General features: G+C 33.4%; 1 protein-coding gene across 7 annotated transcripts in view; it reads right to left on the bottom strand.

Moving 5' to 3' along the window:
* The window catches only part of Nckx30C (solute carrier family 24 member Nckx30C), a 71228-nt gene extending 45007 nt beyond the window's left edge, over positions 1-26221 (bottom strand). Inside the window, exons 1-2 of one of the 7 annotated variants that reach the window (XM_011064151.2) lie at positions 24674-26221; positions 12847-12870 (exon numbers count right to left, since the gene is read on the bottom strand). In XM_011064151.2, the coding sequence (XP_011062453.2) occupies positions 12847-12870; positions 24674-25549 (900 nt within the window). In that variant the 5' untranslated portion in view covers positions 25550-26221. The remainder of the gene's footprint in view (positions 1-12846; positions 12871-24673) is intronic. The other 6 variants (XM_087403275.1, XM_011064152.2, XM_087403278.1 and 3 more) reach the window with 6 other exon arrangements.
* Positions 26222-27640: the final 1419 nt, after the last annotated feature.

Here is a 27640-nt window from a genome sequence, read left to right as displayed (position 1 = left end):
CTATTATTAAATCTGAGATTATTAAATCCTGTGTAACTTTGAGCCACCTTTAGAAATTAACAACGCTCTGCGAGTTTCAATGATAACGATTTACAGGGAGAAATGATTATGGAGTAATTATGCAAATTAACAACTTGCACGCTGTGTATAAGACATCTATGAGGTTCTTTGTTTGTGAAATATGCGCTCCATGCAAATATTGATTAATAGCACAGTTTGTAATTACTATGATCATTATGAACTACTGTTGATATATTCCATTTGTTAATACTTTCCGTTTGATGTCGATACAAACCATAATTCGTCCAATAATTATTGCTGTTCTAAACGTCATTCACACGTTCGAAATATGCAACTTTGTAATAAAATTATTCTAATAAAACGTTTTCCACGCAATAATATTATTAATAATAATATTAATTTTTCTGGCATTATATAACATAGTGTTATTAATAATAAATATCGGTTGTATTTATGTATATCGGTTGTATATCGGTACCAGTTGTATAAATATCATACGTATAAATAGCACTTATTTGTATTTATATATAAATACATTGAGAAAAAAAATTGTTGTTTAAAAAAAATATTAGTTGATTCAATTAAATACAGTCACGGGCGTTGTCAAGTAAATATTTGTTAATTCAATCAAATAACATGTTTAAAATTACAAGATTTGGTTAATATATAATATATAAATATTTGAACTAAATAATCATTACAAACTAAACGCGTTTAGTCAAGTTAACAACTTTTTCTCTCAGTGTACATAAATACAAATTCTGTAGATTTTAATTAGGTTCTTAAGATGCTAGTAACATCATTATCAAATTGATAATCAATTTAATTGTAGAGAGAGAGAGATAATATTATTTCAGTTTCAGTTTATATCTCATTGCGTTTCAAATCCGATAGTAAGCGGCGCGCAGTTTATATAGCTAAAAGATTATTTAGAATTTATATATATATAAAAATATTATTTATTATTAGGAATCAAAATCTGGGCCTTTCCTTGCTTATTTGATTTATCCATATAGCGGTCTAGATTATCTTATTATTATAAATAGCATATATACAGGTATATTCGGTTGTATAATACTTATAGTTGCTGATCAGTAGAGTACATCGAATATTATAGTTTGCAACTCATCAACACATAACATTACTAGGTTGATTATCACTCTAATTGCCAACTTTACTCATTAGCCATTTGATTTTTATTCCTGACTTGAGATAAGATTATCTATAATGCTACCACGCAACGTGAATTATCATCCTCGCGGGAAGAGAAATTAATAAGCGAAAGCCTTCGTGCGGTTGTAGCTTGCTGTTATCTGACGAATTATTTAATAGTCTCGCGGGGTGAAGCACGCGAACAACTTTTCTCGTATTCCTAATTAGACGATGCGATTTTTTCGCAATAAAGTTGCATCTTTGTCCTACACGCATAACGTTTCCAATACAAGAAATAGCTCGAGATTTTTCGATTTCCAAATAATAGAAATAATTTTCTATATGTGATACATTTATGGAAGCTGAGAGTTTAAAAATATTTAGGTTTCGAAAATATTTCAATGCTAAAATTATTTTATATTAATGCAAAATTATTTGTTGTTCGAATCGAGAAACAATTAAAGCTTTGTTTCAAGTTTAAAATACTTGATTGACGTCAGAGTTGCCACGGAAAGGTCGTACCATCTGCGCTAGTCTCGTAACTTCTTCCCTTCGAGAACTGCACTCAAAGGAAACTTGAGTCAATTTATCAAGTATTTCATCGGGTTAAAGAAAAGATACGTCGAAAACTTTTCACCTGCATCTTGTCGATTCGTTTACATTTTTCATCAATTCTCGTGTGACTTACGTTACAACAGTAACTCGCTTTTCCACGTGCTGGCTGTGTATCGAATTCTGCAAGTTTCTTTGTAATGCTCAATGTAAAAAAAAAGAAGAAACATAAGTAGGTTTTTGGGATAGCAGGCAAAGGAAGGCTTGTCCTTGAATTTTCGCTTCTTCCGGTGATATTGCTCTCAATCTTCAATATTTTATAACGTCAAGTAGGCCGGAAGACTAGGCTGCATTCCATTTGAATCAATATTACGGTAGTAGGTACTTTTACTGTAATATTGAGTCAAACGGCAAGAAAGCAGACGCAGCACAAAGATATCTGAAGTCTTCGGAGATCTTCCTTGAAAATTGGCACGGTTCCTATCTTTCTCTTGTATTTTCGTCGATGTCTGTATTCATGTACAAAGATCTCTTTATATTTTAAGTGCTTATCTTGTCAGTTGCAAAATTTAATTTGTGCTGCAGCGGTACAACTTTAGCTGTTCGTTCACTTTAATTGTTCGTTATTACATAAAACTGATAATCATTCACTTATCTTGTGTTAATGAGATAATGCTTAGTATATCCGATTATGTTCTTTTATTTAATATTAATTTAACAACAAAAAATTAACAATAAAAGAGTGCTGCGAGTCAGCACAATAAACAGTGTGTAATTATTTACTAAAAAATCTCTTTGATATGATTTAATGATATATAAATTTAATTAAAGTTCATTTATTGATCAATTAAACATCGCATAAATTGAAAGTCATAAAATATTTCTAACAGGGCGTCGATTCCAATGAACCATTTCAGCAAACTAAACCTTGATAATTAAATTAAAAAATTGAATTCAATAGATCTATATTTAACATAATTTAATATTAATTTATTATATAAAACCCTTAACTGCAGTTATGAAAATCTAAGTTCTAAAGTCCTGTTTAAAGTGTAGAATGTAAGTGAACCTTTGTTTTATGGTTGGAAGAAGATTCGAAGTTTTTCTTACCTATAATTTAGAATTTCATTATAACAATCGTATAGATTGTATAATCATTCAAAAATTGTTACTTTAGGTCCAAATAATCCGTTGTTCCGGATTTAATAAAATAATGTTTATATACTTCATTTATATACTTCAACTTAAATGTTAAAAAATATTTTAATTTTAATTTTAATATTTTAATTTTCTATATATTATAGGTATTTTCTTTATGTACATAAAGAAAGATTAAATATTCAGCAAAGAAATACATAATACGTTCAAGAAGAAAGACTGACTGATGCACGAGAATCACTAATACCCAAACGATCATTCAATGTTGAACAAATTGTAAGTCGACTAATACAATCGCGAAGCTTGACAAATGTAAAATCCGTGCGAATGTCACTTAACTGGAAGTGAAAATTTACGAGAGACACGCAATCGATTTACCAAATGGAAATCCATCCGTCGCATCGTGACGATCGATGGAATTTTGCGTTCAAGGCAATATCGATTCATAGAAATCAACGAACTTTTCAGCGATTCTCAGAAGTTATCAGTTTAAGTGTCTTTCTAAGAGCAAAGAACGAGGATGCTATTTTTCCATCTTTTTCTCTATTAAATCCTTTCGTGCCCTGGATACTGACTCACACAAAAATCGATAGAAAATTAAGGGAGGAAAAAGGGGGAGAGAAAGGAAAGGGGAAGGACATTTTGCTCATAAACATAACTTTCGAATAAACGTTGAACGAATGGACTTTTGTCACGGAACCAGATGATTCTCGATAATACAGGAAAATAAATGAATAGCTCGAAACACAATACTCTCTTTTGTGCAATGTCACAAAATTACGGTGTCTCGCCGATTTAGAGATATATGCTCGTATTCCTTATCGCAGAAATTGCATAATATTATTCACGTCGTGATTAAATGCAAGCGCATTAATTAGTACCGGTTTCATCTGTGTTATATCGGGAGATGAAATTGCTTCGAAACGTCATGGAGTATTGATAAAGACAGTCATACGGAAAAGCATGTGACTGCTGCCTCCTAATTGAATATTATCGACGGTGAAGGAGATTGCTACACGACAGGTTGTCGGCTGCAACAATACGCTTGGCGCTGGCTCGTAAAGTTACGCGCACATGGATGAGTAAGCAGCTTATATGTGAACTTACAACAAATTTAACGAGTTAGTTTAACCATTGTATGTATACGTTTGTGTATCTATCTTGTATAAACGATCGAAATGCTTTCATAATTTATCAACGCTTTCTTTCATTAATATTGGAGAATTTATCAAAATGCTTCCATGTAATTTCGTGGAAGGTTTTTATGATTTTACTTGAGAGAGTGAGAGATAGTTGGATCTCAAAATCTCCTATAATAACAAAACTTGCTTTAAGTAACAAAAATTGTAAACTATTTTTTGTCAATGTATTCTTTGTTCTTAGCACATTATTTAGGTAATTCATCAAGTAATAATTAATAAGATATTAAATAATTGTCAAATAATGCATTAGTAATAAAAACTGTAGTAAATAGATAATAAGAAAATACATTCTAATAAATTAGAAAATTTTTCTTTTGTTTGTTGTTATCTGACTATTGTATTATTATATTTATTATAAAAGGTTATAGAAATTTTATATATTAATTAAACTAAAAAAAAAACATTATAATATAAAGAATAGGATCAGAAATCTGTTAAAACAAAAAGTTTTTTGTCATAATAAAAACTTTAATACATATAATAATGCTACAAATAATTACATATAAATATATGTATTATCATAAAAAGTTTTTTTATCATAATAAAATATACAATTAACTGTAGTTAACTCAAATCATAATAATCGCCAATTTAATTTATGTTTTGCGATAATGTATTTTCCATAATTATTGTCCGCTTTTATACGTTTGTCATAAGGACAAAGTTATAGTTTGCATTTCAGAAATAACTATCGTTACGAAACCACGTTGCATCAAAGTTACAAGTCTTTGTTACACAGCTGCGTGTCAAATGCAGAGCTAAACTGTTAATGTATGCGAGCGCGTTCATACATCTTCTCAATTTCTGTTTTACTCGACCTTTGCATAATCATTAATAAATTGTATATTCAAGCAACCACAATATTTTAATTAGAATTACGTAGGAAGATCTTTCTTCCTTATTTTCGAGAGAGCTTTGTCTTATCGTCGCTTTTATTACCGTTTCGGTAAAGTTTCGATAAAATGTTAACATAATGTTGAGTATCATGTACCTATCATCGCTCGTTTTTAAAGAAAATTGATTTTGCGCTTGCCAGTAACAGTATACTGATCGTGCTTGTATATTTTCTAGAGGCTAAGTCTCGTATTTTCTCCATGCACGTTAGATATATCGTTTTACGACTTTTCCAAGTATTTTCGTGCTACCAACGCATATCACGTTTGCATTCGATAGTTAGGAAGCTTATCCTGGTTCCACAAAACCGCCCCCTACTTATGCTCTATAAAAGCGAATCTAAAATAAAAGAAATAGGTCGGATATAACGATTGTACCGGACAAAGCAAAATTGAGATTACTGATTCTGTTCGATAAGTGCAAAGAAATCAGTTTTATTGGACATCTATATTGTGTAGTAAATTATGTATTAAATGCAATATATGAACAAATTGATATAAAAATTATTGGCATGAATTTGATGTAAACTTAATTCCATGATCGAATTTGATTTAAATTGATATACGAAGAAAGATGTAATTACGTAAACAATGTAGCTATATTTCCAATAGTGCAAGAAAAAGCGATAAAATCGATGCGCAATATCGCAGATAATGTTCTCCTATGCGATTATCTGTTTTCCGATGTGATAATTAATGACCTGTTATCGATGAGTACAGTAGTTACGCTCGAAAACACCTATACATTAGCAATCGACGGAGATCATACTATTCTAAGGATATAGAAGATAACGTTATAATGTAGTACCGTGCGCTACATTGCAAGAGAATCGATCTATAATATGATATTAAAATATAACGTTAAATTTACATAAATGTCCAGAACTGCAATAAAATCACCATAAATAATGAGAGTTGTTAAATGTATATTTTCAATAAAATAGTTTTTCTTCTAATTGTCTTTCATATTGATTTTCAAATAAATATAATTTTTTGTTAGAATTATCAAATTTTCGAACAAATCATATGAGCCTTTCTTATTAATTGTTATAACTAAATTGTCCATAATTTTATATTGTCAGTTATATATATATATATATATATATATATATATATATATGCGTGTTTTTCTTTATATATAATTCAATATTGGAACGATGGCGATTGCGGAAATTTTATGCCCCACTTCCCTGTCTCAGGATATCCACATTGAACGTGAAGTCGGCGATAAAAGCGAACGCGGATCATAAGTTTATTAAAGGCGCTCGTAAAAGAGAAGTTTGAAAGATCGCGAAAATATACAACTTACTCATAAAGATAATATATCTGGAAAAAAATCGTTTTCCCATTGGAAAGAAACCAATGCATATGAAAAAATATATAATGAGGAGGGCAATCTGTATCCAACGTATTTATTCTGGAAAATGTCATAGCTTTCTCTCTTCTACCTTTCGGATTTGTTTTAACTAAAAATGATTTCGTTCTCATTGATTCGTCAACGAAAATACAACGATTTAATTTGGTTAATAAATTAGAATCTCTGAGAGATAACTTACGGAGTGAAAATGTCGTCCTTTTAATTATAAATATAGTATGATTACCATTAAAACTTATAAACAATGATAATTATATTACTTTACTTACATTTATTTTTAAATTTATTTATATTTATACTTAACTCCCATAAAGTTTATATAAATGTGTTCAAGAACTATATGTTTGTAAAAATGAAAAAAATTATAATAGCTTTGTAACATGATATATAATATCAAAATGTTTTTAAGATCAACTTTTGTAATCGTGAATGAGCAATGAGAATCATTTACGATACATAACATTTTCATAGTTCTTTACGATTCTGAAATTACATCAGATAATATTTTAAACCGAGATTACATTTATTATTACGTGCATGCAAAAATCTTTTATTATATACTTAAGACGTTTCTTCTATATTTCTAAGAAATGTAATTTTTATCTTTCCATTCATTTACTAAACTTAGAACAATTTATCTTATACATGATAAAATAAAAAATTTTTGTATTGTCAATATAATAGAAAAAACGTATTTTATTTGCAATAATTTCTTATTAAACGGATTAAATAGATTAAAAAATATGTAACATTTTTTATTTTAAGTTAATATAATGTAATATTAATATATATGCATCTTATATTCTCATTTTGTAATAAGATCAAGTATCTTACGAGTATGAGAGAGATGAGAATGAAACATGCATGATTTTTTGTTTGTAGAAAATCATTCGAGTTAGGAAATGAAACAAGTTTTTCTATAAAGACAGATGTCGATGTAATATATTATACAAACATGAATATAGTCTTCAATCCTCTGTCTTAAAGAATAGATACATAATGCATCGACACATATTAATGTGGACTATAAAAGAAGCATGAATAAATAAACGTAATCCGGATCAGCACTAACAGTTATCATAAAATTTAAAGCAGCACACGCGATTAATTAGTGAAGTAATTCACGAATCAAGTGTTTAAATTAAATCAGCTTTTATGAGAACTAATAATAATCTGTTTCGTATAACGAAATCAAGTAATTATATACTGCAATTGTGTATTATTATGATATTATGACACATTATTATAAAACATATTGAAAGATATATTGTTCTTTTCATGATGTAATAACAGAGAGACTGGATGCTGAATTGGAAAATTCACTTTGAACCAGTAGCTAATATTAAAGCTCCGGGAATTTGAGTACGTATATAACATGTATACTGGATAGTTCATGTATATGTGTACAAGTAAGCTATTTAACTATAACTATAGCGGTAACTACAATCTTTGGAAATGCAAACGATTATGTCGAACACATATTCGTGCATGCAGTGCAACATTATATTATACTGATTTAATGTAATGATCAATGACCAGGAATAAGAAATATTTTGTAGGAATAGTCTTGAAGTTCTTAAAAGTTGTATTAAAAGTATTTTCTTCTTAAATACTTCACACACATCAATAAGCGACAAAAATATATAAGTATCACTATATTACACGTGTATGACATTATAGTCAATATCTTATACCACAGAATTGTAATATAAAATTCCATTCTGCGTCATAGTATACTTTAAGCGTCATTTAAATCTAAAATGTCATTGGCGACAATACCCCTAAAAGCAAAGTTATAAGTATCGCAATAAATTCTATTTTTATTGTTGCACATAGTTTAGATACACAAGCGTAAGAGTCGTTAAGTTAAGTTTTATTATTAACCTACTTGTGTGTGCTTCACACAGTTAGGATAAAAGGTAACTGTAGAAGAATGTTAAAATAAAAATATTCAACAAAGCAAGAGAAAGGAAGGAAGAGAAAGAGAGAGAGTCAGAAGATAAACGATTAATAAAATTGCATATGACAGAATAATAAGGCTGTTTGCATATTAAGCTTTACGTTAGCCCTTTAATTTTAAGTTAGCTTAGACAGCAAAGCTGAAGTATTCATTTGTATGCTCAACGTGAACGAGTGAATTACCTTTTATTTGATTAAGAACATTTTCTACGAGTCACCAATCTTTGTTCTTGTTATCCGATAAGGATATATAAGTATGAGAGTACTCAACAATCATTGAAAAATATAGTTACTACACGATAAATTACTGTGTAATTTAATTTGAATTACTACGAATAACATTAAATCTATAAAGAAGTAAGTGTATGGCAACATATTTTTGAAATAATAATATACATATGCGCGTAGGTGAAATATATTGACAGACGATGTGTGCGCGCGGTAACGTAATTTACATGTGCAATTAAAATGCATAGAAGGGTCTTTTAAATTTTAATTAAATAGGTTCAGGACATTAAATTCGACGTTTAGAGTAGTGAATGGTGTTATTGTCGTTGCGCTTTGTGATCGAATAAATTACGATATTCGCATGATCCACACGACGTTTTCATAACGCTACATTCAATATTTTCGGATAAAAAATCCGTGAAAAAATAGAGAAGAAAATATTACACTGTTAGTAATTGTATACACCGTGGTAATCAATATATATATTTCTAATATAAAATTTATAACATAATTTATAAAATTATTATAAATATGTATAATATTTATGATAGATGCATTTTTATTGATTATGGAATAAGTTCTCAGCTAATAAATGCCAATCATTTTTCTGTTATTATTTTCATAAATTTAGCTAATATTAATTTTTCGCTATCCAACTGATTTTGTTTTTTATTTCCTTATATTATGTAGTTGTTGCGTAAATATATTGTTATAATTAAAATATCTATTGAGAATTAAGATATGTATATATGCACACAATGCAATATTTGTTCAAAGCCCTAAAATAAATTAAAGTTTGCACAACTTTTATTTGTAATCAGTAAATGTTTCAAAAATAAATATGTTCAATATATTATATATTGGCATAAACTCTGAAATAAAGTGTTATATTTTCTGTCCTTGTGAAGATAATAATATAAAAAATTTTTAATAAATAAAATTACTTATTATTACTTGTTATTATTACTTGTTAATAAATAAATTGATCCTCAAGATAACTGCCAAGATGATCCTCATGATAACTGTACAGTACTTATTACATATATATATATATTAAAAACAAATTCTAGATGTACAGCCTTAATCATATAAACGTGAAGCACCTCCACAAATTGACATAATATATATCTTTTATATCTAACGAAAAATAAAAAACAGTTTTATTGAAAAATAGTATTTATTTTTATAATAATCTTATTTGATATTTGTTAGATTTTTTTTTCTTTGACTTTTATTAGGGATGAATGTCATCATGGACAGTAACATTGCAAGTTTATCTAGAATTCAAATAGTTCTCAATACACTGGCTAGAACATGTTTGAATTTATACATTTGTTTTAGATATACTGACAATGTTGCATTTATCATATTAAATATTTATATTACTTTCATCCCTACACTTTTCTATCGAATTTTTCAAGAAAATGCAATAAATTGAGGATGTTCTTATGGCCATGGCTGTATGTCTTTTTTTTTCTTTTAAAGACAAATGACACACACATAAAATTACGCGATATTATATTTATCTCATCAATCACCTTAAAAATAAATGTTATCACCTTTAATAAATTTTAAAAATATGCTAATGTCACGATGATATAAGTTTTCTATGAACTTTTTCGCAACTAAGTATAATGAGAAGATCACTGTGAAAAAGTCAAAGTCAAATCGAATCGATTTTCGATTTGATTTCACGTATCTTCTCAAAAATTGATGAACTTTTAAAATATGCCATATGATGTATCTACACTTCGATTAAAAAATTCAAAAAGAAAAGAGAGAAGTATAATACATTCAGGATATCATGCTGTAGAACGCACGGTATTCTATGAAAGCAGGTGTTAAGAATTTGCAGTGCTTTTCAACGTTCAACTATGGCAAAATACTCGATCACGATGCAAAATTAATGGGCGTGGTGATACATGTCACATCATTGTAACTAGTAGGTGCTATTTCAATTGGAAAAAGCCACTTACAAACCTCAGATTGGAAGAAGTTTACGACAACTCTATGGCTGCTCTAGCGTGCAAAACTAACTGGAGAGTTTCGCCGGAGCCTCTCACATCGAATCGGTTATTCCAGTCGAGTCGATAAGAGAATCGCAATTACACAACTTTTACAATACTTCCGACCTAGTTTGTGCTTCCGTACAAAATCGTTTCGCACACGCTTTCCTGAATAGGATTCTAGATAATGATAAAGAGAATAATAAATGACGAATCTTCGACAAATCTTATCCTCTACGTTTCGTATTATCACTCACTTTTTTAATATATAATACCGCAAACTTTCGCATTACATTGTAGTTGTTACGTTATTTCACACGATGTTTTTATACTTCATAAAGATTTGAGTTTAGCAAATGCGATCGATTTTTATCAATGTGAAACATAACAAAGTTTCTTTCCAATTGTTGCGCATTTCGTAACGATTCAATTCCTGGACATTATTGTTTAACGACTTCCAATGCTATCTTTCGATCTAAACTAGCTGGACTCAGATTTGCTAAACAAGCTTCTATATATAATAAATAAACTTAATTGTGATGTCATTTTAAAAACTCGAGCCTAAATGTGAAATAAAATTTAAAGAAAGAATTTTCAAGAAATTCAAGGAAAACGACTTCGTATCTCAAACGACGTTTGTTTGGTATATATCGAGATTCGTCAGGCGGAAATTCTCTTGCGGAAGTCTCGTTTTAAGAAACGGCTGGTCGGAGCTGTTCGGATGATGATGCGCGCAGCAAAAAAAAAGAGTGAAGCTCGATCTTGCGAAAGGTTGCAGAAGATTCCCTCCGATCGGTCCGACAATTCAATTATCCGAGCGATTGGATTTTCCGCGCCGTCCATCAGGAGTAAATTATTTCGTACTACAACGAACAACGAAGAGCTGTTGCATCCTATGGTGTTCAACGAATCATCGTGACACGTAAGAATAAGCGTCTCTTGTGGTTGATGCATTTCTGAATCGCAATTCGGAGATGCTTCGGAAAATCGGCACCGATATCGTCGAAGATTTATCAAAGCGAGACGAGGTCATCGAAGCTGTAGATAGATTTATATTCACATGCATCCGACCATCGTTCCGCCTCCGCCTCGTATCGGACCAACCAGCACGAGCTTTCATCGACCACGCGAAACAATCTCGCTGATTGTTCATTGAAATACAGTGATGAGTTATTTTTGTGCAGTACCGCGATCTCCGGATCGATGTGATTCAGTTAAACATTGTATTGATTAAGCGTAGGTACGTAATCGTATGTATCAATATAATTATGTATATAGTTTTATCTTAATTAAACATCATGAATTTTACAATCAATTTTATTTACTCTTGTTCGTCATATTTGTGAAGAATTTAGTCATAAAGAGAGAAAGAAAAGAAAGTGCTTTGTTTTGATGAATAATTAAATGTAGATAATACTGTACATACCAAAAAATTTAAAATTTAAGCATGTTGTAAAATAAATTATGGGCTCGCGGAAGTTATTAATGTAAATTAGATTTCATATATTTAAGATATTTCCGAAGGGATTAGAGAGAAACTGAAGTGAGTTTAGAAAACTCGATCTTGATAGAATTTGTTAAAAGTTAGTATACGAGCGTAAAAATCGTTGTGCTTTCAAAGTTTAAGGTTTTAACTTTCTGGTTTCTTGATCCAACTTACCTTACTTCATCAGAGAATATTATTCTTTTTGCAATATAATATTCAATATAAATAATGTAATGTTGTTTTTATAAAAGAAAATACTATGTAATTAAAATCTATAAGTATTTTAATTATTATACTATTTATATCGTTTAATTATATTAAATATATTAAATATGTTATATTAATTATATTAAATATTTGTGTAATATTTTATTTAAAATTGTTTTGTTTTAAGTTGTTACTCATACAATTTAAACTGAATTGAGTCTATGTATTCTGTTGTAACGTGTAGAATAAAAAAAAATTATATTATACAGAGACACACGTATCACGAATAAAAAGGTAGTAAGTGTAATTTTTTACATATATATATTATGATGCAGCTCTGATTATGATTTAATAAGAATATCATTTATGTTAATTTCATTCAATCTCTTCTCGTGGATTAATAAAAAATAATCAACACACATTTGTTATATTTATACAATAAAAATTAGTATCTACAAAATGTAATTACCTATCTCAATTGTAACATATCACGAGAAAGATTATTGGCAATTTCAATAAAGGAATGGCGATAGAAATGTAAAGATGTATAAATACATAAAAAGTGCATAAAGACAGAAGAAAGAAAAGAAAGAGACATGCGACTCACCAATGCCTGGGCGGCGCTCTGGTGCTGCAAGCAAGAAACATTCAGTTACAATCACAATAACGACAATCAGTTAATGTTTTTTAGCTAGCTCGTGATAATACTAACAAACAGTTCAACAGTAATGCGGTGCTTACGAAAGCTTGAACATTGATTGATACACAGACAAAATATGACACCGAAAAAATATATAAAGTCGTAGAAGCCAGTCACAAATTATAACTCACACATATATCGAAAGTTCCAAACTAGATTATAATGATGAAGATTATAATGATGACTCAGAGAAAATAAAAGATTTTGTGACCGACTCCTTCGATTACATACTTTTTTAAGTGTCATTCTTTTTTTACGACACGGCTGTACGTTGCAAGCTTATATAATGAGTAATTTTTCGTGTTGATAAAATCGTATGTTATGTATTGCTGTTGATGCTTTGAATAATGTGACAATAAATTAATAATGTAATAATTCGATAAACTTGTTTCATCTTTAATGTTTAAATTCGTTAAATGCACAGTGGTCGATCTTGATCTTACAGTATTTTCGTCAAACCATATCTTTTAAGGAGCGTGCGTTTAATCAGTCGATGTTTATTAAGAAGGAAAAAAGAAGAAATCTTAGCTTCCCATCTTTAAAATTGTCGATGATTAAATATTTCTTCAGGAGCATGCATTTTTCGCATATTTGCTTTTAACTAAAAGTGCTAATCTTAGAGTGATTAAAATAAATAGTACTGATGGAATCTAAAGCTATCAATATCATGATTGCAATTGCAATAGCTTTTGGGGTTCGATTCTTTTATCATCTAACTCGCACGACTTCGTTTTATTTGCACGTACTCTTGAACATAGACGCGTTGCGTGGATGTGTACGTATGTGTTCGCGCAGTTTGTATGTTACATAAAAATATTTGTCGCGTAAGCACCGTGGTGCTGTCACAGGCAGACCACTGTAATTCGTTTTGAGATTTGGTGTTTTCCGCATGAAGGAAAAACCGAAAGTAGCATTTATCACGAGTGGGAAAGCGGTGTGACATGCATAGTACGTATAAAATTTAACAAAAGCAAATGTTTTTTTTCAAAAAAGAAAAAGTGACACACGCTTGATTTGAAACGCGTCTTCAATTAAAGCCTGGGACGTAAAGCAATGTTGACCGATGTCAAATGATGCGAAAAACATCGAATTGACATTTAATTAAAGCACTTGCCTTGGAAGATGAATTTCACGCGGACGTGAACGCGTAATAGCTTCAAAACAAGTTACTGTCACTTGAGGACATTGAAAAAGAGGTTTAAAGGTAGTAAACAGCGATTGTCACATTATTAGAATAGAAAGTGATATCACTCATGTTAAACGACACAAAGGACGTAGGATTACAAATTAATACTTGACATTTGACATTTGTTTCGACTATACGTAATCATATTGTACAAACTCGCTATTTTCATTGTCAATTCCAATATTCATTTTTGACTTGTAGACCTGCGTTAAATTATATTACAATAAAATTATTGTTTCTGACGTACTTCCATTATCTTTTCAATTATGAAATACTCCTTCAAGTTTCTAATACGTATATTATAAATATTAACAACGTTAATTGCTTAGCCTTTAAACAATAGGAAAATTAATTCTCTACATTTTAAGTACTTGAAAAAATATACTTGAAGAAAGATTTATTTCAAAGATTATTAAATTGCTACACGTAAAAAATAGTTTACGAATCATCCCGACGTAAGGAGTACGATAATGCGATATTAATCTCAACGAAACTTAGCTAATATTCATAAAGATGATTGCAAACGCTTTGTAATTAACGGAATGCCCATGAGAATAGAGCGATAAGCGGTTTGTTGTCTTTTGTGAGAAGTCAAGCTGCATTAAATTCTCCTCCTCGGTATGTATTATAATGGCGCTCATTCACCATCGAGCTTTCTGCCATTTGCCAGCAGTGCTGCAGCGACAAGATTGAACGATCTAATATATTTAATTAGGAAACACCAAAGTTGTGGCGATACCGATTGTTGGGGTAATTCGTGGAATGACATTTTACGAGAATGTAATCTAAAATAACTTGAGCAGAGACAAACTAGTTTAACACAATTTAATTCAGAAACATCAAAGCATATTTCAGTAGCGGTAAATTACGACGAGTTACAATACAACGTGCCCTTAAGAACTGCGAATAGAGACAGCATTACGAAAAAGCGTAATAAAGAGACAAATGTTAGAAATGATAAAGTTCGATACTTGCATTTTCTTTTGTAGAGCGGGCCTGTTTAAGTAAATAATCATTTGGCTTTCACTGTCGCCATCGGCAAACAAAAAGAAGTATTATTATGTGTAATGCAAAAGTTTCAAAGTGATAATTCTCTCTGATTAATTCGTGGAATTCTTTAAGTGTCTCGATCTCGAGGATAATCTCGAGTAAAATGAACGGCTGGATTGGAAACTCTTCGTGAGATCGATATGGTCATCAGTGTGAAAAATACGAAGAAAAGACAACGAAGACTAAGAAAAACCAATAAAATTTCTTAACCGCATTCTTCGCTAAATACCAAAATATCCTTCTTTCAAAATTGGTAATTAATCGAGAATTATGATTATATACATATTATGTATATAATTCGTTCTATGAAAATGCAATAAAAACTTCAAGCGAATACTTTATAATTTAATTAACACGTAAATGACTAAGTAAAATCCATTTGAATGAATTAAAATCGTGTCTTCTGAATCTTTGTAGTTAAACATATGTGCATAAAAAGTGTATGCTAAAATTAATGTGCCATCTTTAAACTCGCTTAGCGCCCTGCGCGCGTAAGCCGAGAGAATACAGAATATATTCATTTTTCCACATTCAACTTAAAGCATACAAATAAAATGCAAAGTGAAAGAAATGAATATACTAATCACTGCTAATAAAAATTGATTATACATTCTAAATGTGTACGCCAATTATTTATTTCATCTTTCTTAGTTAATCATTTTAAGTAATTAAATAATAATAAAAGATATGATAATAATGACAATATTTGAAGGGAATGTATAACTTTTCTACACGTGAACATTTATACATTGAAATCGCGACACGAGCGTATTCTGCACACGAGGATAATTACATATACAAGTTTTTAATGAAATTAGCTTTGTTAAAATTCTGACTCTCGTTAAAAAATCATTACGATTAAGCGCATTGCGCAAAATTACTTTCCGATTAAAAGTAAAAGAAAAGTGTGATAGTGATATTGACCTACATCACGCTTCACGGAGGCCGCACATGTATACGTGTCACTTCGGAAGTACATACAATCATCACTTTATGGCTGGTGGAATTGCGTTCCAGTGATTCGAGTTGTAACAATTACCGGCAATCCACGATGAACTATTGTACAATTTAACACAACATGCTGTATGATCTGCAAGCTAATAATTTTCATTGTCTATATATTTTATCTTTTTCGAGATTCTTACCCTTTTCTAGGTCCAACAGAAATTCCCCTCGACGACGGTCTAATTCTCAATTGTGGCAGGAATATTTTCTCTTCCCTTTTTTCCTCTTTACGAGACAAAGGAGCAGATTATGACGGAAGATTTACGACGGCAATTATGAGGTTGCGATCGCGAGCACATCGATCAGGTCGACCTATATCTATGCTGCGCTTACTTGAGGAATAACATTTCGAAAGCAGTTCAGTCTGAACATATGTATACTTCTGAGAGGGAGAATGTTTGCGTTTGCAAAGTACTTAAGTCGAGATGGTCGCATACATTTTAATCAACTATTGAACTTTCTGAAATTGTCATTCTACTGAATAAACCTTTTAATACTTTAATACTTAAATCTTTTAATATTTATTTTAAAGCTCTAATGAAATGTCGTATTTAATATCGTAATGCTAATGTACATGATTACTGCTGATCGGCATTACGTACGCCACTTCGGTGAAATAAATTCGTTCCGACTTTGGTGTTAAAATTTAACGTCGAACTCACGCAATAAACATCAAGTACATTTAAATTATTAAAAAAGTAAGGGAAGGGCAACTTTTCAACCACCCGCATTTAAGAAACCTTGCGAGACATATCAGTTTCCTGATTTGTGTGTGTGTGTGTGTTGTATATATGGACAGAGAACTTGTGACTTTTCTCTAACAATCACCATTATTTTGCTATGACCACGTTCCACTTAGCGCGACACTTACCCCAACGATTACAGCTGACCCAGCGGCCGCCGAGTCTGCGGATTATTGTTCAATTTGCTCGGCGCCATCGTGCGACGAGGCCGCGCCCTCAATTTCCATATTTCCACCGTGAAAACTCTCGTCGTGTCACATTGTTCTTTACGACAAAAAACACGGAATACGGGACCGTGATATTTCAATAGTGATTCCATCCGGGAATCTACTATCTTCATTACTAATGAGATTACTATATCGTTAAACATTAATTATGGTGAATTGCGGGTCTCCTGGCTCATTATACCGCCTATCATTTCATAAGCCGAGTCCTCAAATATTCATTAAGCTTAATGCCTACTAAGCAACTGCTATCTGGCGCATATGATAAAATATAACAGCTGCCGTAACACACAGTTTATATAATAACAATATTTAATAAGTATTATTCTTTCATTTTATGAAGTGGATATTCTGAATAATAGAACCATTTTGTATACAATAAACACGCGAATATGTATATATGATGTTTGAATAATCTTTGAACCGGGGAGAGAACGATATTGTACTAAAAAAAGATTAAAGAAATATATACTCGATGGCAGAGTATACAAAGGAGGTACATACTCGGTGTTCGGCAGAAAAGTAGGTCGAGGTTTTACAAGAAACCAATATGGTTGTTAATTATTACGTGCTATATGTAACAAAGGCACAGAGCGACAGCGTCAGTAGTACTAATACTTCGAACGTTACGTTTGTATTTGCATCAAGAATTGTAGCTATAAAAACATGCAAAAATAACACATCGTTAAACGCTGTTCAATCAACGTAAGTTGCTGACATAAGAATCTACGTTTGGTCGATGTTAAGTATTTGTGTATAAATAATTAATACATTGACAACAATTACCGTTATTTGTCGTTTAAATGCAAAATTATCGCAGCGAGATAGAGATGAGATGTGGTAAGAGACACGATAATAAAAAAAGCTATGCTTAGTTGCGCGCGCATAACGCGTTAATAATTAAATCGATGTGCTCATTTACTATATTTACAAACTCGTAATCCGTTACGCTGCGATAACCGATTAAACAAAAAGAGCGCGTGATTTATCGTGTACAATACACTACATACATTTCAAAAATGAATTTCTGAAATTAAAAATTTCAGCATATTTTATTAAATGTCTTCAATAAAATTAAATTGCTTTTATTCATACACCATTATACCTATTTAGTTATAAAAATTAATATTTTTCGAAAGTTATTAAAATGCTAAACTCAGATAATGACAAAGTATTTTAATAACTTCGTTATATATCTAAAAGATAAGGAATTAATATCGATATGGAGTTTATTCTAAACTTTATTCGATAAAATGTATAATAAAATTTCAGATTCGCTGTGTAAGAATAAAAATGTAGTTAAAGTATTTAATAAGCAAGCAAATTCCTACATATTTTTAAATCTTTCAATCGAAAGTCATTGACTAAAACAACTTTTATGCTTGATAATCAAGTGATATAGAAAGTATCAATTCTTTGGTGCTGTTCTTGGATCATCTTCGCTTATCTTTTAATACTTGAGAAACCTGCTAAATATCAGCTATATATCATTATTGTTTATTTTTCGACGCACTTATTTATTTTAGTATATTTATAACAACGATACATGAATACCTGTAAACACGTTCTATTTTACAATATTCCGAGAAAGTACATATAGTGCTAAAACGTTTACGACTAGTTTACCTACGTCTACACCCGAATTTAACGCTTACGGTGTCGCAACGTGCTCAGCGTTTCAGGCACGAGCAGTAAAATATCCGAGGGTTTCTGCGGTCGCTCAAGTTGACGACTAAATTCATGCTATCTCGCCCGTAAATTTTTTCCTATCCATCCATCGGCGCATTATGTAATGCTTCCCCGCGTGTACATAGGATCCTGTCAACCATTATAACTCAGTGAGAGGAAAGAGCGAAGCGGACTGAAACACCGACAGCTGTATACGAGCACGCCGATACTAGAAGCGTGGAAGAGCCTCTATCGAATCGATTCGACGATAGGTGGAGAGGGCTTCAGCGCACTGCAATGCCGTAACTCCACCGAGTGAGATTTTAGGAGTCAAAAAAAAAAGAAGGGGATGGTATTCTTGTTTTTGCAAAGTTAAATAAATGAAGACGTGGATAAATCACTGGAAGGACCATCGTCGTGACTAGCGGACGCTAATCCGATAAAGTTATTAGGTTTCGTGTTCAAAGTCTTTCGCGGCAACGTAGAATTTAAAATACTCCGAATATTCCAGTTCCGTGATGGTCATATTAATTAAGCTTTTAATCATTCTATTGCTAACCGCTGTCTCTCTTGTATATTTCGCACGAGTTTAGATACGGCGTTATTCTGTAGAAAGAACAATAAGACTAATAACGGCCAATTAAAAAGTTCAATTGGATACGCACAACTGGTATGATTGCACGTGTACAATTCTATCTTGTCTGGATGGTATCTATTTTAATAAAACCGATGACATATTGTTGACTTTTTTGTGCAAGATAAGTCAAGGTTGTAATTGTATCAATGCTTTTGTCATTAGTCTCATAGAAATGATTACGCACGTGTATATTGAAGACTATCAGCAGAAAAATAATTTACATTGATACAAATTTATTATATAATTATGGACGTTTATGACCATAGATATAATTCTTATCGTATCCCTTAATCTCTATTTAATTATCATAATACTGATATTACACGCAAAATTAGTTTAATAAACTTGATATTAATAGATACAACGTTACCAGCGTCTAATTATAATCTCGGACGCACGTTCACCGTACGATAGAAAAAAAGGAACTTTTGAGCGAGTTGAGATAGTAACACTTTGCACACAAGGTGTTAAACGCCGTGTTAACCGTAATGTGCATATAGAATGTGAGACACTGATTAATTGTGTAACGTTATCTCATTGTTACATGTTCCATTATTAATAAAAATATTCATCAAAAGATCATGTTAATTTGTTTCAAATGGTATAAAGTTTTTAGAATTTACGTGAATAAACATATAAAATTATGAATTAATAATGCGATTCTGTGATATCACTAAACTGTCGTTCAATATTATAACAATATATTTAGGATAGCTTACGAAAATATTATTAAATATCAGTTAATAATGTTTGTGTACATAATATGTGTGATATTAAGATTAGTTTTCGCACACTGTAATTGTTTAGGCGTCATCTAAAATATTATATGTGTGTTGTGTGTATTGTTTTGCGCGCGCGTGTGTGTGCGTGTGTGTGTGTATGTGTGAGTGCGTGCTACTGCAATAAATCTAATGCGAGAAATTTCGGAAATACTTCAATCATTTGTCAGTCGGATGCAATTATGCAGTTATCACGCTAGCTGCGGTCTTCTAATAATCACCAGTCAGTGTCAGTAAGAGAGATATACTTCGCACTCTCGGTATTCCGCGTAATTGACAGCAGCATATTTCCATACTTCGAAATATTATAACGGCACTGAGAGTGGAAATAATACAATATGAATCTATAAAATTAAAAAGAAACAGTTTTATTGATCGATATCGCGTCAATACTATTTTCATAGAAGTTTTGTATTCTTATTTTCTATGACAAACGATCATTGCCATGTATAGAAATAAATTTCAGTTAAGCCTTTCCAAGTGTCAGCGCAAACGACACCGGAGGGAGACGAATAAAGGTAAAACAGATTTCGCATCTCAACTTCGAAGAAGCGGATTACGTATTTCCGCGGACTGCGACATTTTCCCGGTACTTTAAATTTAACTTAGACGTTTCAAAGCTATTTTATTATTCATTAAGGTGGTGATTTCAACTATGAGTTAAATTCTAATTATGGGTAAAACTTGCAAAATTAAATGTTTTAGAGATATACATATATTAATAAAGTTAGGGAAAACTTTTTTGCGTTTTTGAATTTTTGTAATTATTGTATAAAATTACTTTCTTAATCACTTACTAATATTTAATTAAAAAAGCGGGTTATTTTAATAATTTCTTGAAATTATGATAAATTGTATATTTTTATTATTAATATATCATTATATATGTTAAAACAATATGAATTTTAGTTATTGATATAGATAATTTTACATTAAAGAAGTTTTACACAAAATAATCTGTCGACTCACAATTGTGGTTTATATATACCTAAACATTTTTAAATATTTTTCAAAAATTTGGAGTTTATTCAATATATATCCTATAAAATAATTTCTCTTTAAAAATGTAATATTTATTGCTTATATTAGTATTAATAAATTTCAAATGTTTGATCGTTACATAGATTAATGAATATAACTTTAACCTTACATAACCCTCACAATGGAGACAATCACCTTACGTATTTTTATCACCTATATGTATTTCCTATATACATTACATCTAAAAATTATTCCATTATGTATATTATATACTTGAACTTTAGAAAATATTTCAGCATCAATAAAAGTTTGTACGTATGTAGTTTGATATCTCATACAGACAGCACGCGCATTTTAACATTTAAAATATAACATGGACTTTTTAGAGGGAATAACAATTATAATTCATCTCATTCATCCCTTCTAAATGGGCTTCGTGTCTTTTATATATGCACAAATATGAATGTATGATTGTTAAAATTCCATAAATAACATTTCTATTTCTATTTCTCGCAGATATTTTTTATATACAGAATAATTATAATATATTAAATAATGTAGAAATTGTAGAAATTTTGAGTAACATAAATCAATCAAAAGCAAACAAACATCAGAAATTCGTTGGAAACTGACAACAAAAATCTAATATAACTTCAACTGATTATATACATGTTTTTCTAGCGTACAAATATATATTTAACCTTTATTAGTATGTATGATATAAACTTTTCTCGCTTGTTATTTAGTAATATATCTAACTTTTTTTTATAATTGTACCATATTCTGAACAGAGAAGTAGAGAAAAATTTTTCAAAATATATTTTAAAAGGAGCAAAGTTTCTCTTGAATTTTTATTGTCCCATAACTATAAAGAAAGAGATCCATAAAGTTTCATTTTACACTACACAAATATTAAAGACAGATCTCTTTTTACTTTGTGTAAAATTTTCAAAGTTTACATAAAATTAATCTCATATAATTTTAAAATATAAGAAAAACTTTAATGTTATGAATATTAGAATTAAAAAATGTTACACATATGTGAGTCGTATTATATATATATGTATATATATATATATATATATATATATATATATATATATAGTATATATATATGTATATATATTTCAACATTATTATCAATCCATTATTACAATTTAGAAAAATCAATCCAGTTGGAACATGTTATGTATGCAATATGCGATTTCATCTCATTAATAATTCATCCGTAAGAATATATACAACAAATTTTTAATTTTGTACAATTACATGATCGTAATAAATAATATTCGTCATTTAAAAAAAAAAAACTTTTATAATCTGATTCTCATTCGCCCTTTAAACTCTTTGTTATTATTTTATACTAAAAGTCCTGCACTTTTATTAATTTAATTCAGAAAAATGCTACATAATTTATGTCAGTAAAGTTTAACACATTTTTTCTATACGTTTTGTCAAAGATTTTCTTTCGGAATCTTCATTATCATAAAGATCTTTTCTATCGCGAATTTTTCCTTCACTCAGCAGCCTGCCTCTTTTTCGTGTACATGATTCAAAATCGATTGGCACAAAAACGTACTCTATCCACGAAGCGTTGGCTTGAAAGGTTCTCAATCATTCGGTTTTGCGAGAGAATCGATCGCCAATGGTCATTACGAAAACGTAGGACTATTCATTTACACACCAACATCTTAGAAATACGCCGATCCGATAGACTAAAGTGTCTTGTCTCCATAAATTGAAGATTACATAACGATTCTCAATCAATAGCTGATAACCTCGTAAGATTAAAACGAAAAAAAAACCATGTTTAATTCTGATAACACAATCAACGACTCAGAATATAACAAAACTCACGCTGTGACACATGCGTTGACGTCCACTATGCGAGTTATTATACACTATGCTAGTACTGAATGTTGTCACAACAGCTAGTTTTCCTATAATGTAAAGTTTCTACATTTGTATAAAGTCCGGGGGCGCGTTATTGTTACGCCTTTGTACATCGCGGTAAGGCACTCTTTCGCGACAGGTCAAAGAAACTTCAATGTAGAGAAGCTCACAGTGCTTATGACGTCTCTGACGACCTTGAGACTCTGATGACTCTTCCTCCGCTCATGAATCGTACTTCTCTGTATGAGGCACCATTATCAGAATAAACATTAGTCAGCGCGCTAGATTCACGCGTAAAGATGATCAAAATCCAATCGGTTGAAGGTTGGTCCCGAATAAACTTTATCTTTCTGAAGCGTACATAAATCTTCCGATAATCTAATGTTTATAATTTGAATAAAAACCATTTGTATCGCTACCATTTGACATCATATGTAGTTTAGATTAAACAGATAAAAGAAATAAAATAGTTTGCAAAATTAAATAAAATAAAAGAATTTGCGTTTATAATCGTGGGTATAATTTTATAAATAATGAGGAAAAAAAGTGTTTTGAGAGAACTGTTAGTCGATATATCTCGATATCTATCCCTTGGCCTACATGGGAAAGGTAAGCAGGTCATGTGTCTTGAACTATGATTGATACCATTCAGAATGCGCTCAGGACTATCAGTTTTATTCAAACATTAATTTTTTTTCGAAAAGTTAGGCATGTAAAGTGCCAAGCCGACTAATACTTATAATGTATTTCTTATGCATCCTTATAGAATGCTGTTTGTAATATTTTAAGATTAAAACTGTACAGTTTGTAACATTTTAAGATTTATTGTATCATTTGTGAATTTTAAATTTGGCACGTCAAATTATCACTTTATTAACTGTAAAATAGAATATATGAAAGAGAAATTCACTATCGGGGCTAAATCAGACGCAGTTTGATTATCCATTTGTCATACAAGTTTCGTGATTTGGTCAAGGTCGCGTCTCTTGACCACACTGTGTTCAAGGTTCATCGGTTGATCTCATCTCGAAATGTAAAATGAAAAAACTGCAAGGAAAGGAAGTAAACGTGGCAATGTCCGTCCACGAGACAAAACACCGCCCACGAGCAGTCGTGCGAGTAGGTGAAGTCACGCGACGCTATGTGCTCCTCCATGAAATATAAAGTCACGGTAGAGAAAGAGCGTAAGAAGTAAAGGGGTGAGTTGTGCAAGTACATGTATACATAAAGGGTAGAAAGGGATAAAGAAAGAAAGAGATAGAGAGAAAAAGAGAAAGAACTAAGAGAAAGTATAGAGATAGGGGTATATAGTAGAGAGAGATAGATGGGTAGATAGCTGGAGAGGGAAAGCGCGTGTAGACAAAGAGGCGGCGGGGTACAGTAGTAACATGTATCTATACGAAAGAGTTAATGGATAGAAAGAGATAACGCGATATAGAGGATAGAGTGAAAAGGGAATCGTAGAACAAGACAGACTGATCGATCGGTATAAAAGTAGACAAAGACAGGGTCAGACGTTTTCCTAGATTGCGAATGTATAACAGTTCGCGTATACATTCCGTACATACCGAGGGCATCAGCTGATCGGTAGACCTGACCCGGGTCACCTTGTTCCTGTAGAGTACCCTTTTAACCATTTTCTCCATTGGCTGGTTCCACTTCATGAAGCTCACATATCCCAAATAGAATCCAAATAGCACAAGTGCCTCATACCAGTATATATAACTATCGCGGAAGAAGTAGATCAGGGTGAGTAGACTGGCGCTATAGAAAGTGCAGTCGCGAAATAGAGGCCACCATGTGAGCGATAGCACCGTACGCGAGAATATAGCGCACATGCCGATCACGAAAAGGATGTTGAAGACGGCGGAGCCGACGATAGTGCCGATACCGACATCGTCGAACGACACGAACACGCCTATGATCGATGTGAAGAGTTCGGGCGCCGATCCACCGGCCGCCATGAAAGTAGCACCGGCCACATCGTCGGCGATATCGAGCTTCTCGATAATCACATCTAATGACGGTACGAAGAACTCGTCGCAGACAATTGCTAACGCGACGAACATGTACACCACGCCAAGTATATGAAGTATCACGGCGCCGCGGCGTCGTTGATCATTGGTGAACAGATCTTCGGGGAAGAGCGGCCTCTTGACGTCTGTATTGTTATCGTTAGTCCTATTATACCCGTCAAGATTCGCACCATTGTTTTTGCTATCGTACACTTGCACGCTGGTACCATTACTCAACCGTATTAGGACGGGCATGGCTGTGCTACTCGTGGTGGTATAAAATGTGATCGGATTGTTTGGCGCCGGTCTGTGGCCCGAAGACGACGAGGGTCCCATCGCGAAGGCTAAAACCGCGGAGAGCAGAGTGATCAACGCCAATCGGCGCCTCCGCCTCCAACATGTACGCCGATCACCGCCCGTCACGATCATCGTCGTCGTCGGCGGTGGTGCTGCTGTTGGTGGTTCGTACCTTCGAGGACGTTCGCCGTCGTTAGCGAGGCCTCCGTCCTCCTCCTCCTTCGCCACCTTCTTCTTCTTCTTCTTCTCCGTCCTCCTCGGCGTCCTCCACCCTCTCCTTGGTCCCCTCCGCCGCCAGCACCACCTCCGACTTCTCCACCACCTTCTTCTACGTGTCGTATCGTGTCGCGCCGCGGAGGATGTACGACAGGAGAACCGTACTAAGGCTGGGTCATGCTGGAGCGGCGATGAGGAGCGGCTCCTTGCCGATGCCTCCCTCTGGATGGACCTACCTGCGTGTGACTGCGGTAGTCGATCCTCCACCAGCTCGTTTTCCTTCTCTTCGTTTCTCACACTGCGTCCTCCTCTTTCTCGTTGCTATCTCGGCGAGCTTTTTCACTGGATGTTCACGATGTGCAGACTGACAGGATTAGTCCGCGACGTGTACTACGATTACTATTACTACTACAACTACTGCTGATGTACGCCGCTACTACGAACAGGCTCGGGTATTCGACGCGACCAATATTCTTTTGTTTCCCGGCGGCGTCGGCGTCGTCGTCGTCGTCGTCGCCGTCGCCGTCGTCGCCGTCGTCGCCGTCGTCGCCGTCGTCGCCGCCGTCGTCGTCGTCGTCGTCGCCGCCGTCGTCGTCGTCGTCGTCGTCGTCGCCGCCGCCGCCGCCGTCGCCGTCGCCGTCGCCGTCGCCGTCGTCGTCGCCGTCGCCGTCGTCGTCGTCGTCGTCGTCGCCGTCGTCGTCGCCGTCGTCGTCGTCGTCGTCGTCGTCGTCGCCGTCGTGGTCGCTAGGATGCGGTGGATGGTGCATATAACCCTGGATGGATATACAGGAGCAGCAGAACGGCGCCCCCGCCGCGATGCCCGCCCGCTGCACACTGGAACAACCCTATTCCGTTCCGTTCCTCTCTCTCTCGCTTTACTCTCTTCCCCTCTTTTGCGTCCACCGACGTCGCACTCCCTCCTTCTATCTCTTTCTCCCACCGTGTTCCTTCCTTCGTTCTTCTCTGTTTACCACTAAGACTTCTCTTTCACTCTTTCGATTGTCTTTCATTCTCATTTACTGCCGATTCCTCTTTCAACCCTCTTTGTGATAGCAAAACCTTTTTTTCTTTTTACTCTCTTACTCCTTTTTCGTTTAGCGTCAATCTTATAGCGCCTTGTGTTTATCTTCGTCGCACTAGCGATTGTCCATGACTCTTTAGCCTGTTTTTTTACCTGTGTCGCTCTCTTTTCCATTGATACTCAGTCTTTTGCGAGAGCCATCATTCTCTATGTTATCTTCCTCCTTCATTCGCCGTCCGGCGTTCTCCACCCTATGTTTTCCTCTCGTTTACTTCCGTTCCTTTTCCCTCTCTTCATCCCTGACATCGTTTATCTCTTTCTTCGCGAAAGATAGATTCTCCGTTCTCTCTTTCCCGTGTAGGGGGAAGCTTTCTGCTTCCTCGCTCCGCACCGGCCGCGTTACCCCGCGCGTCGCTCTTTTGCACCACCCGACATCCGTGGTGGCGGCCCACCCAACTCCAACCCCGCCGAAATCGCTCCTCGAACGTCGTCCATCTCATTTTGCGACGGCTCGCCGCCCTGAGTTCTTCTCTCTTCCACTTGCTGCGACACCCGCACGTTCCTCCCCCAACGCGTACCCACGACGGAGGTGGTAGGTCGTGGAGGTGGGAGCCTGCGCACGTGTGAGCACCCCTCGCTGGGCCTCCCGCTCGATATCGGACTGACTCCACAACTCCACGTTACGAATGCACGTATAACGGGTGTCATCCGGATGGATTCCAGCCGTCCGTCGCGCGACATACGTATACGTGCCTGTCTTCGCCAATTCGGCAACTACTTCTTCCACAGGATCATGCTGCGGTGAGCAGACAGCTCAGTGTCGAACGAGCTATCTTCTATGTCGAAAGACATAGATATACGGGTGATTCGTATCAAGCAATGACGAATCTTTGGATTCTGCAAGATCGGAACTGACCAACGCAAAAAAAATCTTAACATTCTACTTCTCATCATTTCCTATGTTAAAGTCAATTGGGCTTAAATAC

Source organism: Acromyrmex echinatior, chromosome 2, assembly GCF_024713525.1.
Source record: "Acromyrmex echinatior isolate Ae372 chromosome 2, ASM2471352v2, whole genome shotgun sequence".
In the NCBI taxonomy this organism is placed as follows: Eukaryota; Metazoa; Arthropoda; class Insecta; order Hymenoptera; family Formicidae; genus Acromyrmex; species Acromyrmex echinatior.
This window is presented reverse-complemented; position numbering and strand designations above follow the sequence as displayed.